Source organism: Hippopotamus amphibius, chromosome 9 (genome assembly GCF_030028045.1).
Source record: "Hippopotamus amphibius kiboko isolate mHipAmp2 chromosome 9, mHipAmp2.hap2, whole genome shotgun sequence".
NCBI classification, from domain to species: domain Eukaryota; kingdom Metazoa; phylum Chordata; class Mammalia; order Artiodactyla; family Hippopotamidae; genus Hippopotamus; species Hippopotamus amphibius.
Window position 1 is genome coordinate 45,965,520 of NC_080194.1, and position 17,323 is coordinate 45,982,842.

A 17,323-nucleotide genomic window follows, 5' to 3' on the forward strand; every position below is an offset into this window, starting at 1 on the left:
TTGTAGTTCTATCCACCTCATTACATATAGCTCCATCTCATCCCTTTTTATAGCTGAGTAATATTCCATTGTATATATATGCCACATCTTCTGTATCCATTCATTTGTTGATGGGCATTTAGGTTGCTTCCATGTCCTGGATGTTGTAAATAGTGCTGCAATAAACATTATGGTACAAGTTTCTTTTGGGATTATGGTTTTCTTTGGGTATATGCCCAGGAGTGGGATTACTGGATCATATGGTAGTTCTATTTGTAGTTTTTTAAGGAACCTCCAAATTGTTTTCCATAGTGGCTGTACCAACTTACAGTCCCACCAACAGTGCAGGAGAGTTCCCTTTTCTCCACACCCTCTCCAACATTTGTTGTTTCCAGACTTTGTGATGATGGCCATTCTGATTGGTGTGAGGTGATACCTCATTGTGGCTTTGACTTGCATTTCTCTGATGATTAGTGATGCTGAGCATCTTTTCATGTGTTTGTTGGCCATCTGTATGTCTTCTTTGGAGAAATGTCTATTTAGGTCTTCTGCCCATGTGTGGATTGGGTTATTTGCTTTTTTGGTATTAAGCTTCATGAGCTGCTTGTATATTTTGGAGGTTAATCCTTTGTCCATTGTTTCATAGGCAACTATTTTTTCCCATTCTGAGGGTTGCTTTTTAGTCTTGTTTATGGTTTCTTTTGCTGTGCAAAAGCTTTTAAATTTCATGAGGTCCCCTTTGTTTATTCTTGATTTTATTTCCCTGATTCTAGGAGGTGGGTCAAAAAGGATGTTGCTTTGATGTATGTCATAGAGTGTTCTGCCTATGTTTTCCTCTAGGAGTTTTATAGTGTCTGGCCTCACATGTAGGTCTTTAATCAATTTGGAGTTTATTTTTGTGTATGGTGTTAGGAAGTGTTCTAATTTCATTCTTTGACATGTTGCTGTCCAATTTTCCCAGCACCACTTATTGAAGAGGTTGTCTTTTTTCCATTGTATACTCGTGCCTCCTTTGTCAAAGATAAGGTGCCCATATGTGTTTGGGCTTACTTCTGAATTCTCTATTCTATTCCATTGATCGTCCTTTCTATTTTTGTGCCAGTACCATACTGTCTTGATCACTCTGGCCTTGTAGTATAGTTTGAAGTCAGGAAGCCTGATTCCACCTACTCCATTTTTCCTTCTCAAGATTGCTTTGGCTATTCGGGGTATTTTGTGTTTCCATACAAATCATAAGATTTCTTGCTCTAGTTCTGTGAAAAATGCCATTGGTAATTTGATCAGGATTGCATTGAATCTGTAAATTGCTTTGGGTAGTACAGGCATTTTCACTATGTTGATTCTTCCAATCCAGGAACATGGTATATCCTTCCATCTGTTTGTGTCATCTTTGATTTCTTTCATCAATGTCTTAAAGTTTTCTGCATACAGATCTTTTGCCTCCTTAGGCAGGTTTATTCCTAGGTATTTGATTCTTTTGGTTGCAATGGTGAAAGGGAGAGTTTCCTTAATTTCTCTTTCTGCTCTTCCGTTGTTCGTGTATAGGAATGCAAGAGATTTCTGTGCATTTATTTTGTATCCTGCTACTTTACTAAACTCATCAATTAGTGCTAGCAGTTTTCTGGTAGAGTCTTTAGGGTTTTCTATATATAATATCATGTCATCTGCAAAGAGTGACAATTTTACTTCTTCTTTTCCAAATTGGATTCCTTTGATTTCTTTTTCTTCTCTGATGACTGTGGCTAAAACTTCCAAAACTATGTTGAATAATAGTGGTGAGAGTGGACACCCTTGTCTTGTTCCTGTTCTTAGAGGGAATTCTTCCAGTTTTTCCCCATTGAGAACAATGTTGGCTTTTGGTTTTTCATATATGGCTTTTATTATGTTGAGGTAATTTCCTTCTATGCCCATTTTCTGGAGAGCTTTTATCATAAATGGATGTTGAACTTTGTCAAAAGCTTTTTCTGCATCTATTGAAATGATCATATGGTTTTTATCCTTCAATTTGTTGATATGATGTATCACGTTGATTGATTTGCGTATATTGAAGAATCCTTGCATCCCAGGGATAAAGCCCACTTGATCATGGTGTATGATTTTTTTAATGTGCTGTTGGAGTCTGTTAGCTAGTATTTTGTTGAGGATTTTTGCATCTATATTCATCAGTGATATTGGTCTGTAGTTTTCTTTTTTTGTGACATCTTTGCCTGGTTTTGGTATCAGGGTGATGGTGGCCTCGTAGAATGAGGTTGGGAGTGCTCTGCCTTCTGCAATATTTTGGAAGAGTTTGAGAAGGATAGGTGTTAACTCTTCTTGAAATGTTTGATATAATTCGCCCGTGAACCCATCTGGTCCTGGGCTTTTGTGTGTTGGCAGATTTTTAATCACTGCCTCAATTTCCGTACTTGTGATTGGTCTGTTCATGGTTTCTATTTCTTCCTGGTTCAGTCTTGGAAGATTGTATTTTTCTAAGAATGTATCCATTTCTTCCAGGTTATCCAATTGATTGGCATATAGTTGCTTGTAGTAGTCTCTCATGAGCCTTTGTATTTCTGAGGTGTCCGTTGTGACTTCTCCTTTTTCATTTCTAATTCTGTTGATTTGCATCTTCTCCCTTTTTTTCTTGATGAGTCTGGCTAATGGTTTATCAATTTTGTTAATCTTCTCAAAGAACCAGCTTTTAGTTTCATTTATTTTTCTTATGGTTTCTTTCCTTTCTTCTTCATTTATTTCTGCTCTGATCTTTATGATTTCTTTCCTTCTGCTCACTTTGGGGTTTCTTTGTTCTTCTTTCTCTAGTTGTTTTAGGTGTAAGGTTAGGTTGTTTATTTGATAATTTTCTTGTTTCTTAAGGTAGGACTGTATTGCTATAAACTTCCCTCTTAGAACTGCTTTTGCTGCATCCCATAGGTTTTAGGTTGTTGTGTTTTCGTTGTCATTTGTTTCTAGATATTTTTTGATTTCCTCTTTGATTTCTTTAGTGATTCCTTGGTTGTTTAAGAGTGAATTGTTTAGCTTCCATGTGTTTGTATTTTTTGCAGTTTTTTTCCTGTAATTGATATCTAGTCTCATGGCGTTGTGGTCTGAGAAGATGCTTGATATGATTTCAATTTTCTTGAATTTGCTGAGGTTTGATTTGTGACCCAAGATGTGATCTGTCCTGGAAAATGTTCCATGTGCACTTGAGAAGAAAGTGTAGTCTGTCGTTTTTGGATGGAATGTCCTATAAATATCAATGAAGTCGAGATGGTCTAATGTGTCATTTAAAGCTTGTGTGTCTTTATTTATTTTCTGTTTGGATGATCTGTCCATGGATGTAAGTGGGGTGTTCAAGTCTCCCACTATTATTGTATTACTGTCGATGTCCCCTTTTATAGCTGTTAGCATTTGCCTTATGTATTGAGGTGCTCCTATATTGGGGGCATAGATATTTACCATTGTGATATGTTCTTCTTGAATGGATCCCTTGATCATTATGTAGTGTCCTTCCTTGTCTCTTGTAATAGTCTCTACTTTCAAGTCTAATTTGTCTGATATGAATATTGCTACTCCAGCTTTCTTTTGACTTCCATTTGCATGGAGTATCTTTTTCCATCCCTTTACTTTCAGTCTATATGTATCCCTTGGTCTGAAGTGGGTTTCTTGTAGGCAGCATAGAGAAGGGTCTTGTGTTTGTATCCATTCAGCCAGTCTGTGTCTTTTGGTTGGAGCATTTAATCCATTTACATTTAAAGTGATTATGGACATGTGTGTTCCAGTTACCATTTTCTGAATTGTTTTGGGTTTGTATTTGTAGGTGTTTTCCTTTTCTTGTGTTTCCTCCTTAGAGAAGTTCCTTTAGCACTTGTTGTAAGGCTGGTTTGGTGGTGCTGAATTCTCTGAACTTTTGCTTGTCTGGAAAGCTTTTGATTTCTCTGGCAAATCTGAATGAGATTCTTGCTGGGTAGAGTATTCTTGGCTGTAGGTTTCTCTCTTTCAGGACTTTCAGTATATCCTGCCATTCCCTTCTGGCCTGCAGAGTTTCTGTAGAAAGGTCAGCTGTTATCCTGATGGGTTTTCCCTTATATGTTGTTTGCTGCTTTTCTCTTGCTGCTTTTAATATTTTTTCTTTGTTTTTAATTGTCGTTAGTTTGATTAATATGTGTCTTGGTGTATTTCTCCTTGGGTTTATTGTGTATGGGACTCTCTGTGCTTCTTGGACTTGGTTAATTATTTCCTTTCCCATGTTGGGGAAGTTTTCCACTATAACCTCTTCAGATATTTTCTCAGACCCTTTCTTGTTTTCTTCTTCTTCTGGGATGCCTATAATTCGAATGTTGGTACGTTTAAGGTTATCACTGAGGTCTCTGAGACTGTCTTCTAATCTTTTTATTCTTTTTTCTTTTTCCTGCTCTGTGGCAGTTATTTCCCCCATTCTATCTTCCAACTCACTTATTTGTTCTTCTGCCTCAGTCATTCTGCTGGTTATAGCATCTAGAGTATTTTTAATTTCAGTTATTTTGTCATCCATTGCTGTTTGTTTTTCTGAGTTCTTATGAACTGTTTCTTGTACTTTCTCTATTTTGTTATCGAGATTTTGTATCATTTTGACTATCATTACTCTGAATTCTTTTTCAGGCATTTTTCCCATTTCCTCCTCATTTATTTGGTCTTGTGGGTTTTTTTCCTGCTCCTTTGCCTGCATGGTGTTTCTTTGTTTCCTCATGGTTGTCCAAACTTTTGGGGTTGCTTGTCCAACTCAAGAAGAACTTCAGTTTTGTCTTACAGAAAGTGGGCAGATATCTCTTCAAGTCCTTTGGGGGTCAGAGAAGGCTGGTTTTGACGTAAGACAGCAGAAGAGAACTCCGCGGAGTAAGTCTCAGGCGGAGACATAAAAATATTTTAAATGAACAGATAAACAGAAATATAAATATTTAATTTACAATTGCATTTGATGCTATGAAGGAAAAAATAGGGTTTTATGTGAGAATAACTGGAGGGAGAATAACACACTTTCCATTTATTAGAGCATACTAGGTACAAATAAAACCTAATTTAGTTTCTAGCACAACTGGATTTATGTAGAAAATTAAATGCAGTTTTTTTTTCTTATACTTAATCCATTTGTTCATTTATTCCACAGCATCCATGTTCATTGATATAATATAAATTTTATAACTATTGGTATAATTGTCCAGATATTTTGCTCAGGAAAATGACCAATACCTCAGTCCCTATCTTTGAGGAGCTAGGAGTTTATTGTTTCACCAATACCTCTTATTAAAATAATTGCATACCAAATGAGAACATAAATATATACTTTTTCTTTTCCCTTTTCTTCTTTAGATGAGAATAGGCATTCACTCAGGCTCTGTGCTGGCTGGAGTTGTTGGGGTAAGAATGCCACGGTACTGCCTGTTTGGAAATAATGTCACTCTGGCAAGCAAATTCGAATCAGGAAGTCACCCTCGACGCATCAATGTCAGCCCAACAACTTACCAGTAAGTGCTTTTTGGCCTTCTCCCCGTCTTTGGCATTGTTTTGTGCTGATAGCCTGACACTTGTGAGGCTGTATTTTTTCTTGATCTTGTTATTCTCTAAGATAATATGAATAAATCCATCCAGTCTGAAAGATAGCAATTATGACACAAAATTTAATTTGCACCCTAAGAAAGTACATGGAAAACCTGACTTGATTGAGAGGTCAGTGCAGGTTTGTCATTTCTCACAGTCTCTGTCCTTCTTAGATATTCCTGTTTAAAACACAGGAGAGCAAATGTTAAGGGTCTGCATAACACTAGAAATCCTAATGTTTTCAAAATGTTCCTCAATGTTTATAAAAATCACAGGAATAAGATAGAAAAGATAATTGTCTGTTTTTATTCTTCTGAATAATGAATATAAATAGGGACTCACTAAAATTAAATATATATTCAGTACAGAGTAAAACTTCAGACTCTATCTTAAAGGTTATATTTGACAACTCCACACATTTTGACAGCTAAAGTCATCCTTATTTTGTGCCTGGTAGATGTCCTCTAACCCACTAGATATCAGGCTCTATATGGGCAGAGACCAAGTCTGTTTGGCTCATCTTTACATCTCCAAAACTTACAAAAAATGTTTAGCACATAATAAGCATTCTATAAATATTTATTAAATTACTGAATAAATGCACTGATAAGAAAAACACCTCTGTACTAGGAAAACAGTATGAATACCTCCTAGTTGGTAGACTTTGGCTTAATTCTAAGCTTTTGTGTACAAGGCATTTCATTAGTTCCACGATTAGTTCCATTTTTATTAACATGGCCACCATGTTAACCCAGGCTAAAAAAAAAAAAACAAAAACAAACAAAAAACCCAAACAAAAAGTAAACAAAAAAACCCAGAAGCAGAAAGTTTAAATGCATAGATAGTAAATGTTGATTTATAATAACAAAAAAAAATGATGATACTTTGAGGCTTTTGATACTACATCTATACAGAGAGAAGTTAAGGTTTTTTTGATAAAAGACTAGTATTTCCAGATTTCTGAGGAGCATATGAGGAAGAGGAAGAAATTAAAAATATAAAATCAAGAAAAAGTTGCTTAAGGACTACAAGTCATTTTTAGGGTATAAGAGTTTTAGTTCTTTTAACTTTCTGCCAATTTTTCTAACATAATTCTGGGCATAATACAGATGATCTGACAATGATTTCCATATTAAATAGAATTTGGAAGCTTCTCCAGGTCAGTGTTCTTGATCAGTGCATTTTTTGTTCTAGACCACAGGGTAAGGAAAAGATCCTGAAGATCAGCCAGCTCACCTATATCCTCTTACCATGGTTATAATTTTTTCCATCATGGAGCTAATACTTATGTTTCTTGTTTGCATAAGTGATGTAGATTTACAGAAACTCCATTTTTAAAAAAAATGATTTGCAAAGAATGGATTAACTGTGTGAGGAGTTCATAGCCTGAGCTTAAATATCTTTGCTGTAGCTGGCTTTGTTTATATGTGATCAATAAAGGAAACCCCACAAGCCACACAGAGTGTGCATTTGGGTGCTGCCTTTCAGTTTTAATAATCTTTTTCACATTGGTGGGAGTTTGTAATGATCCTTGGTGATCAATAAGGTCTGAAGAATAGAATCATTTCAAACACTGCAAGCACTGAAACATTTTGTTCTGTTATGATATGCTCCCCCTCATTTCCTCCCTGCCTCCCCCCACAAAGAGAAAACATACAAATGAGCACATTGAGCTGCCATCTGGGTAGATTATAAAAGATACTTTCTCCAACTGGTCCCAAATCTTGTAATTTCTACTAATACTTTATAAAAATATTTTTGTTTGGTCTACCCTCAGAATAATCCTTTTCCTCCATCTGTTTCTGTATTCCTCCCTCTTTCCCTTCTTTCAACAAATACTTCTCCAGTACCTACTATGTTGCAAACACTATGATAGGCACTAATGTTTCAACAATAAACACCATAAATATGATCTCTGCCTCCATGGAGGAGACCACAAACCAGCTGGTAGATGTATGCAAGTAAACAGTTTATTACAAAAGACTACTGCTGAGATCAAAAACCCTGATTAGAGTATTAGAGCAAGAGAAAGAGTGGACTAAAACAAGGACAAAGAGATAGGCTGAAGTCAGACCAACTGAAGCTGTAATTCATGTTAAAGGATTTCAACTTAACCCTAAGAGCAAAGAAAGACATTGAAGAATTTTGAGCAGAGTAGTGACTTGACCAGATTTGTACTTTAAAAATATCTCCAAGGTTGTAGAAATAAGAATAGATTAGAGGGTGAGAAGGGCAGTAATCCAGTGATTGTAAGCAGGTAATCTTATTCCCATTTCCTTGATGGAAATGTAGCTAATTACTGAGACCCTAGGATCCAAACCATTTCCTATTTCAACTTGTCTTCCATGCTTCACATGAGTGATTGGATTCAGTGAATTTTGACATCCATTTTTATCTGGGATACCATTAAAAACAGTGTACTTTGGTTCCTGGTAAGTTTCTGGAAAACTAAATTTAAGTATATAATCTCAATGGGACTGGATTTTTAGATTATGGATGTGTACCCAAGTGCTTTCTGTTGGTTTTATATACACCAGTCTATCCACTTCAGCTACGTATAATTGTTCTATTCCATACAGCATAGGTGATTTATGAATCCACAAGTGTAGAGTATTCTTCCCTTTTCCAGGATACTCAAAGTGAAATGCCAGGTGGACTTTTCAGGGTCATTCTCTATAAAGAGGCAAAATTGAACTTTCTTAGAGCAAGTAGTAATTTGTGAAATAAAACTGGGTTTTAAGCTCATAGGAGCTTAAAATTTCAAATTTTCTTTCCTGAATTAAATGCTGTAAAGTATCCAATATTGTCTGGTTATTTTGAAATCTTTAGACAGTTTTTTAAAATTTTTTTAAATATTCTAATTTTATTGGAGTATAGTTGATTTACAATGTTGTGTTAGTTTCAGGTGTACAGCCAAGTGATTCAGTTATACATATAAGTATATTCATTCTTTTTTAGATTCTTTTCTCATATAGCTTATCACAGAAAATCAGATAGAGTTTCCTGTGCTATACAGTAGGTCCTTGTTGGTTATTTACTTTATATATAGTAGTGTGCAGGTGTTCATCCAAAGCTCCTGATTTATCCCCTGGCCCCACATTTCCTCTTTGTTAACAATGTTTGTTTTCAATATCCATGTCTGCTTCTGTTTTGCAAATGAGTTCACTTGTATATTTTTTTAATTAGATTCCACATATAAGTGATACCATATGATATTTGTCTGTCTCTTGTCTGACTTACTTCACTTAGTATGAGAATCTCTATGTCCACCCATGTTGCTGTGCATGGCATTATTTCATTCTTTTTTTAATGGCTGACTAATATTCCATTATATGTATGTACCACATCTTCTTTATTCATTACTCTGTCAATGGACATTTAGCTTGCTTCCATGACTTGGCAATTGTAAATGTGCTGCAATGAACATTGCGGTGCATGTATCCTTTTGGATTATGGTTTTCTCTGGATATATGCCCAGGAATGGGATTGTTAGATCATATGGTAGTTCTATTTTAAGTTTTTTAAAGAACCTCCATACTGTTCTCCATAGTAGCTGTACCAATTTACATTCCCACCAATAGTGTCCCGTTTTCTCCACACCCTCTCAAGCATTTGTTGTTTTTATACTTTCTGATGATGGCCATTCTAACTGGTGTGAGATGGTATCTCATTGTAGTTTTGATTTGCATTTCTCTAATTATTAGTGATATTGAGCATCTTTTCATGTGCTTTTTGGCCATCTGTATGTCTTCTTTGGAGAACTGTTTGTTTGGACAATCTGCCCATTTTTTGATTGGGTTGCTTGCTTTTTTGATATAGAGCTGCATGAGCTGTATTTTGGAGATTAATCCCTTCTCAGTCATTTGCAAATATTTTCTCCCTCTGTGGGTTGTCTTTATGTTGTTGATGGTTTCCTTTACTGTGCAAAAGCCTTTAAGTTCAATTAAGTCCCATTTGCTTATTTTTGTTTTTATTTCCCTTACTGGAATCAAAAAAGACCTTGCTGCAATTTATGTCAAAGAGTGTCGTGCCTATGTTTTTCTCTAAGAGTTTTATGGAGAAAAACTAGCCTTATATTTAAGTCTTTAATCCATTTTGAGTTTATTTTTGTGTATGGTGTTAGGGAGTATTCTAATTTCATTCTTTTACCTGTAGCTGTCTAGTTTTCCCAGTGCCAATTATTGAAGAGGCTGTCTTTTTCTACATTGTATATTCTAGCCTACCTTGTTGTAGATTAATTGACAATAGATGCATGAGTTTATTTCTGTGCTTTCTATCCTATTCCATTAATTGATATTTCTGTTTTTGTACCAGTACCATATTGTTTTGGTTACTGTAACTTTGTAGTATTGTCTGAAGTCAGGGGGTCCAATGCCTACAGCTCTGTTTTTTTTTCTTAGGATTGATTTGGCTACTCAGGGTCTTTTATGTTTCAATATAAATTTTAAATTTCTTTGTTCTCATTCTGTGAAAAATGCCATTGGCACTTTGAGAGGGATTGCATTGAATCTGTAGATTGCATTGAGATATACTCCTTTTGACAATATTGATTATTCCAATCCAAGAACATCTGTTTGTGTCATCCGCAATTACTTTTCAGAGTAGAAGTCTTTTGTCACTTTAGGTATTTTTTTTAATAAATTTATTTATTTATTTATTTATTTAATTGGTTGTGTTGGGTCTTCATTGCTGCACACAGGCTTTCTCCAGTTGTGGCGAGTGGGGGCTACTCTTCATTGTGGTGTGCGGGCTCCTCATTGTGGTGACTTCTCTTGTTATGGAGCATGGGCTCTAGGCACATGGGCTTCAGTAGTTGTGGCACATGGGCTCAATAGTTGTGGCTTACAGGCTCTAGAGCACAGGCTCAATAGTAGTGGTTCAATGGCTTAGTTGCTCCAAGGCATGTGGCATCTTCCTGGGGCAGGGTTTGAACCCATGTCCCCTGCATTGGCAGGTAGATTCTTAACCACTGCACCACCTAGGAAGTCCATCCTTAGATAGTTTTATTCCTAGGTATTTTATTCTTTTTGATGCAATGGTAAATTGGATTGTTTCTTTAATTTCTCTTCCTGATCGTTTGTTGTTAGTGAATAGAAATGCAAGTAATTTCCATGTATTAATTTTGCATTCTGCAACTTTACCAAATTCATTGATTAGCTCTAGTGGATTTCTGGTAACATCTTTAAGATTTTCTATGTATAGTATCATGTCATCTGCAAACAGTGACAGTTTCACATCTTGTTTTCCAATTTGGCTTTATTTCTTTTTCTACTCTGATTGCCATGGCTAGAACTTCCAAAACTATGTTGAATAAAAATGCTGACAGTGGGCATCCTTGCCTTGTTCCTACTCTTAGAGGGAATTCTTTCAGCTTTTCACCACTGAGAATGATGTTGGCTGTGGGTTTGTCTTATATGGCCTTTATTATGTTGAGGCAAGTTCCCTTTATACCCACTTTCTGGGGAACTTTTATCATGAGTGGGCATTGAATTATGTCAAAGGTTTTTCTGCATCTATTGAAATGATCATATCGTTTTTATTCTTCAGTTTGTTAATGTGGTGTACTACACTGATTGATTTGTGGATATTGAAGAATCCTTGTTGGATTCAGTTTGCTAGTTGAGGATTTTTGTGTCCATGTTCATCAGTGATATTCGCCTGTAAGTTTCTTTTTTATGATATCTTTGTCTAATTTTGATATCAGGGTGATGGTGGCTTACTAGAATGAGCTTGGGAGTGTTCCTCCCTCTGCACGTTTTTGGAAAAATTTCAGAAGGATAGGTATTAACTCTTCTCTAAATGTTTGGTAGACTTCACCTGTGAAGCCATCTGGTCCTGGACTTATGTTTGTTGGAAGATGTTTTAATCACAGTTTCAATTTTAGTACTTTTGATTGGTCTGTTCATGTTTTCTCTTTCTTCCTGGTTCAATGTTGGAAAGCTATATCTTTCTAAAAATTTGTCCATTTCTTCTAGGTTGTCCAATTTATTTTCCTATGGTTGCTTGTAGTAGTCTTTTATGATCCTTTTTATTTCTGCAGTGTCAGTTGTAACTTCTTTTTCATTTCTAATTTTATTGACTTGAATCCTCTCTCTCTTTTTCTGATGAATCTGGCTAAAGGTTTATCAATTTTGTTTATCTCCTCAAAGAACCAGCTTTTAGTTTCATTGATCTTTGCTGTTGTTTTCTAAGTCTCTATTTCATTTATTTCTGCTCTGATCTTTATGACTTCTTTCCTTCTACTAACTGTAGGTTTTGTTTGTCTTCTTTTTCTAGTTGCTTTAGGTGTAAGGTTAGGTTGTTTGTTTGGGTTTTTCTTCTTTCCTGAGGTAAGATTGTAGTGCTATAAACTTCTGTTTTAGAAAACTGCTTCTGCTGCATCTCATAGTTTTTTGATCATCATATTTTCATTGTCATTTGTCTCTAGGTATTTTTTGATTTCCTCTTTGATTTCTTCAGTGATCCATTGGTTGTTTAGTAGCATATTATTTAGCCTCCATGTGTTTGTGTTTTTTAGTGTTTTTCATTGCTGCAATTGATTTCTAATCCCATAGTGTTATGGCCAGAAAAGATACTTCATATGATTGCAGTTTTCTTAAACTTACCAAGGCTAGATTTGTGGCCCAAGATGTGATCTATCCTGGAGAATGTTCCATGTGAACTTGAGAAGAAAGTGTATTCAGCTACTTTCAGATTGGATGTTCTGTAAATATCAATTAAGTCAATTGATCTAATGTGTCATTTAAGTCCTGTGTTTTCTTATTGATTTTCTGTCTGGATGATCTCATTGATGAGAGTTTGGTATTAATGTCCCCCACTGTTATTGTATTACTGTCCGTTCCTCTTTTATGGCTGTTAATTTTTGCCTTACATATTGAAGTGCTGCTATGTTGGGTGCATATATATTTAAAATTGTTATATCTTCTTAGATTGATCCCTTGATCATTATGTAGTGTCCTTATTTGTCCCTTGTAATGTTCTTTATTTCAAAGTCTATTTTGTCTGATATGAGTATTGCTACTCCAGCTTTCTTTTGATTTCCATTTGCATGGAATATCTGTTTCCACCCCCTAACTTTCAGGCTATATGTATCTCTAAGATCTGAAGTGAGTTTCTTGTAGACGGCATGTATATCGGTCTATTTTTTAATCCATTCAGCAGTCTATATCTTTTGGCAGGAACATTTAATCCATTTATATTTAAGATAATTATCAATATGAATGTTCTTATTTCCATTTTGTTAATTGATTCATATTTGTTTTTGGAGGTCTTTTTTCTTCCTCTTTTGTTCTCTTCTCTTGTGATTTGATATCTATCATTAGTGATGCATTTGGATTGCTTTTCTTTTTTGTGTGTGTATCTATTGTAGATTTTTAGCTTGTGGTTCCCATGAGGTTTTGATATAGCAGTCTGTATATATACCAGATTGTTTTTAAGTTGCTGGCCTCTTAGTTTCCATTGCATTTCCAATATTCTGCATTTGTACTTTTCTCTTCTCATGATTGCTGGTTTTTATATCATATTTGCATGTGGATGAATTCCTACCTTTACTTTATGTTTACCTTTACCAGTAAGTTCCCCCATTTGTAATTTTCTTGATTCACTTGTGGTCTTTTCTGCCTAGAGAAGTTTTCTTAGGATTTGTAATGCTGGTTTGGTAGTACTGAATTCTCTTATCTTTTGCTTGCCTGTAAAAAGTTTTGATTTCTCCTTTGAATCTGAACAAAAGCCTTGCTGAGTACAGTATTCTTGGTTATAGGTTTTTCCCTTTTATCGCTTTAAATATTTCATGCTACTCTCTTCTGGCCTGCAGAGTTCCTGCTGAAAAATCAGCTGATGATCTTATGAGGCTTCTCTTTTATGTTATTTGTTGCTTTTCCCTTGTTGCTTTAATTTTTTCTTTGTCTTTAATGTTTGTTAGTTTGATTAATATGTGTCTCAGCATGTTCCTCTTTGGATTCATCATATATGGGATTCTCTGCACTTCCTGGATTTGAGTGAGTGTTTCCTTTCCCATGTTAGGGAAGTTTTCAGTTGTAATCTCATCATATATTTTCTCTGGCTCTTTCTTTCTCTCCCCTCCTTCTGAGGCCCTTACAATGTGAATGTTGGTGTGTTTAATGTTGTCCCAGAGGTCTCTGAGACTTTCTCATTTCTTTTCATTCTTTTTTCATTACTGTGTTCCATGGGAGTGATTTCCACCATTCTGTCTTCCAGCTCACTTATTCGTTTCTCTGTTTCAGTTATTCTGCTATCAATTTCTTCAAGTGTGTTTTACATGCCAGTTATTGTATTGCTCATCTGTTTGTTTGTTCTTTAAATCTTCTATCTCTTTGTCAGACATCTCTTGCAATTTCTTGGTCTGTGCCTCCATTGTTTTTCCTAGATCTTGGATCTTTTTTACTATCATTAGTGCAAATTCTTTTCCAGTAGATTGCCTATTTCCACTTCACTTGTGGTTCTTGTGGTTTTTTATCTTGTTGCTTTGCCTGAAACATATTTCCCTGCAATCTCATTTTCTCTCTTTGTGTTTGTGGCCCCCTTTCTGCTGGCTGGAGGGTCATAGTTCCTCCTGCTTCTGGTGTCTGCTCTCTGTGGGTGAGGTTGATTCTGAGGCTTGTGCAGACTTCTTGTTGGGAGGGATTGGTGCCTGGCCACTGGTTGGTGGATCTGGGTCTTGTCCTTCTGGTGGGCAGGGCCATGTCTAGGGGGGCATGTTTATAGGTGGCTGTGAGCTCAGTATGGCTTCAGGCACCCTGTCTGCTGATGGGTGGATCTGTATTCCTATCCTGCTGGTTGTTTGGCCTGGGGCATTCCAGCACGGGAGCCTATAGGTTGTTGGGTAGGGCTAGATCTTGATGCAAGAGTGGCAACCTCCTGGGGGGCTCATGATGATCAATAATCTCTGGCACTTTTGTCTCCAGTGTCTTTGCTTCCTCAGTGACCCACAGCCAGCCCTCCCCTGCAGGAGACCCTCCAAGACTCATAGATAGATTCAGCCCTGGATCCTATGGAGTTACTGTTTTGTGCTGGATCCCACTGTACGTGAAACCTTGTGTTCACTCCCCAATAGTGGAGTCTGTTTCCCTCAGTCCTGTGGCACTCCTGTACTCTACCCCCACTGGCCTTCAAAGCCAAGTGCTTTGAGGGTTCCTCCTCCTGCTGCCATACCCTCTGGCTGAGGAAGCTTATGTGGTGCTCAGGACTCTCATTTTTGTGGGAGAATCTTTGTGATATGATTTTTTTTTCAGTTCATGGGTCGCCCACCCAGCAGGTGTGCAATTTGATTATGTTGCAAAAGTGTCCCTCCTGCCATCTCATTGTGGCTTGTCTTTGAATGTAAAATATCTTTTTTGGTTCATTCCAGTTATTTTTATTGATGGTTATTCAGCAGTTAGTTTTGATTTTGGTGTTTTCATGAGAGAAGATGAGCTTAGGTCCTTCTACTCTGAACTCTTTTCCAGAATTGAGGGGCTGCTTTTAGTTTGGGTGTTTGCTGCCTCTTTCCTCAGAGTATGCTGGCTGTTAGCCCCTTGAAATGGAGTGTGTAGGTGCAGTGGCCTTTGTCTGCTCCCTGGACAATGAGGGCCGGTCCTGGCTCCTGTTTGCAGATTTCTTAGTGGTGGGAGCTATCCACACCCTCCCGGGACAGCTGGGACAGATCCTGGCACCTGCACATGGATTTTCTACTGGCAAAAGCTATGTGTGCTCTCTGGGAACAACAGGGGAAGGGCCTGGCATCTGCTCCTGGGTCTGGTAGAGGTGGCCAGTGCCTGTTGCTGGAACCCAAGATGGCATCAATGACTTGCACCCGCCAATGGAGCTCCTATAGGTGGTGTCCTACTGCCTGGGAGTACTCACATGGAAAGAATCTCTTATGGTGGTCTTGCCCCTCTTTTCATGTGCCTCCTAATAATGGCATCTTGCCTCTTTGGCAGGCTCAGTCTTCTTCAGATTACACCCTCAATTGCCACAGCCTGGCCTCTTCAGGCTCTTTCTGTGCATCTAACCCCAGTCCTCTCCATGGATCTGACCTCTGGATCCTGAGCTTCAGCACCTGGCCCCTACCTGCACTGACAGAGGATTGTCTCAGGTTGGGAAGCACAGGGCAGCAGTGCCAACACTCTGTGCAGATTGCTCTCCATTTTGCCTTCCATAAACCAGTTGCTGCTCTCTCCTCTTAGGCTCTGAAGCTCCCCCTCCACCCAGGCTGATCTCCCCACTGGTGGGCAGATTTCCCAGGGTGTGGAAACCTTTACTTCTTCACAGCTCCCTCCCTGGGGCACAGGCCCCATCCTGATTCTTTCTTTTTCTTTTGTCCTACCTAGTTACTTAGAAGTTTTCTTGTCTTTTTGGATGCCTGAGGTCTTCTGTCAGAATTCAGTAGCTGTTCTATGTGAATCATTCCACTTGTAGATGTATTTTCAATGTTTTTGTAGGAGAAAGTGAATTCCACATCCTACTCCTCTGCCATCTTGAACCCCTTCCCTCCTTCAGAGAGGTTTACATTCAATTTATTTTTAGCAAGATTATATAATTAGCATAAACTTTGAGAGAATGGACTATTTGGATATTATGAGAAATTGAAATAATTTTCTGAATAATTCATTCCAAATACTTTTTGTCTGAAACATCTAAACAGTTGATTGAAAAAAAAAGACTTTTAGAAATATTTTGAAGTACTAAAGTTTAAAAGGAATTATATAATACCCATGATCCCACCACTGGTTTAAGACTTTATATTTTCTTCAGATCTTGTTTAATAAAAATAAGACTTTTTCTTTGAATTTTTCCTTCCTTTCATTGTGACAAATACCTTCATGAATTTAGTGTGTTTCAAAGTCTAGTGTTTTATACATTAACTTTCTCATGTGTATCCATAAACAATAGACTTTTATTTATTTTAATCTGTGTGACATTTCACTGTATAAACCTTTCTCTAACTTTTTAAAAATTTAATGTTTAAAATCTATCCTTGTTGAGACATATAGATCTAACTCATCATTCTAATTATTATTCAACATTCCAGGGTACAACTATGCTAGTTTTTAATGTTCACTCATCTATTCCTCTACTGATGAACACTTAGGTTTTGTTTTTCTAGTTTTTAATTATTATAAAGTATGTTCTTATGAACATGACTAACCAATCATTACATAAGTTAAGCCACTTTTCATTTCATGTGATATGAATAATTCAGTTTCCTGAAGGTTACTAGAATTGGAATGATCAGATGTTGTTTACCTCAATATTCATTTGGATGTAAGGAATAAAGATTTTAAAATCAAGTCTATAATTTTTATATAATAGTATTCATTTTTTTACACTTAGTGTGAGTCTTCTTGTTGCATGCAGTAATGCTCAAGGACCATTTCCTCTTCACCTAGAGCACTTTATTGCTAATTTCATTTCTGGACAAAAAGAAATTTTTATTTAATTTTGAGATTTTCATGTTTGATGTTTTCACTTTTCTCTGAATAAATGTTATGTTTATACACATCTTTCTTCCCACTCATCCAAATTTTAAAATAATGCACATGTTACAAACAATGGTCTCTTAACATCATGCTGCTGATCTGTGAAACTGAAATAATTGCCTATATTAAGGACATTTTCAGCAAATTTTGAAATGGCATGAATAGCCAAATGATTTGCCTGAGCAGAATCAATTGTATTTCCTTGCTAAGTGCAAACTAAAAATATAGAAAGACTCTAACTACTTTGATATAAAATTTTCCTTAATCTTTAAGCATTTTTCTTTTCTCATTTTACAACTGATCTACTTCTAGAC

At 36.5% G+C, this 17,323-nt stretch overlaps 1 protein-coding gene across 2 annotated transcripts in view; it reads left to right on the top strand.

The window, feature by feature from the left end:
* Nucleotides 1-17,323, top strand: part of GUCY1A2 (guanylate cyclase 1 soluble subunit alpha 2) — a 375,283-nt gene that overhangs the window by 332,242 nt on the left and 25,718 nt on the right. For both annotated transcript variants that reach the window (XM_057749769.1, XM_057749770.1), the window contains one exon: nucleotides 5,305-5,459. In XM_057749769.1, coding sequence (XP_057605752.1) covers nucleotides 5,305-5,459 — 155 coding nt within the window. The remainder of the gene's footprint in view (nucleotides 1-5,304; nucleotides 5,460-17,323) is intronic.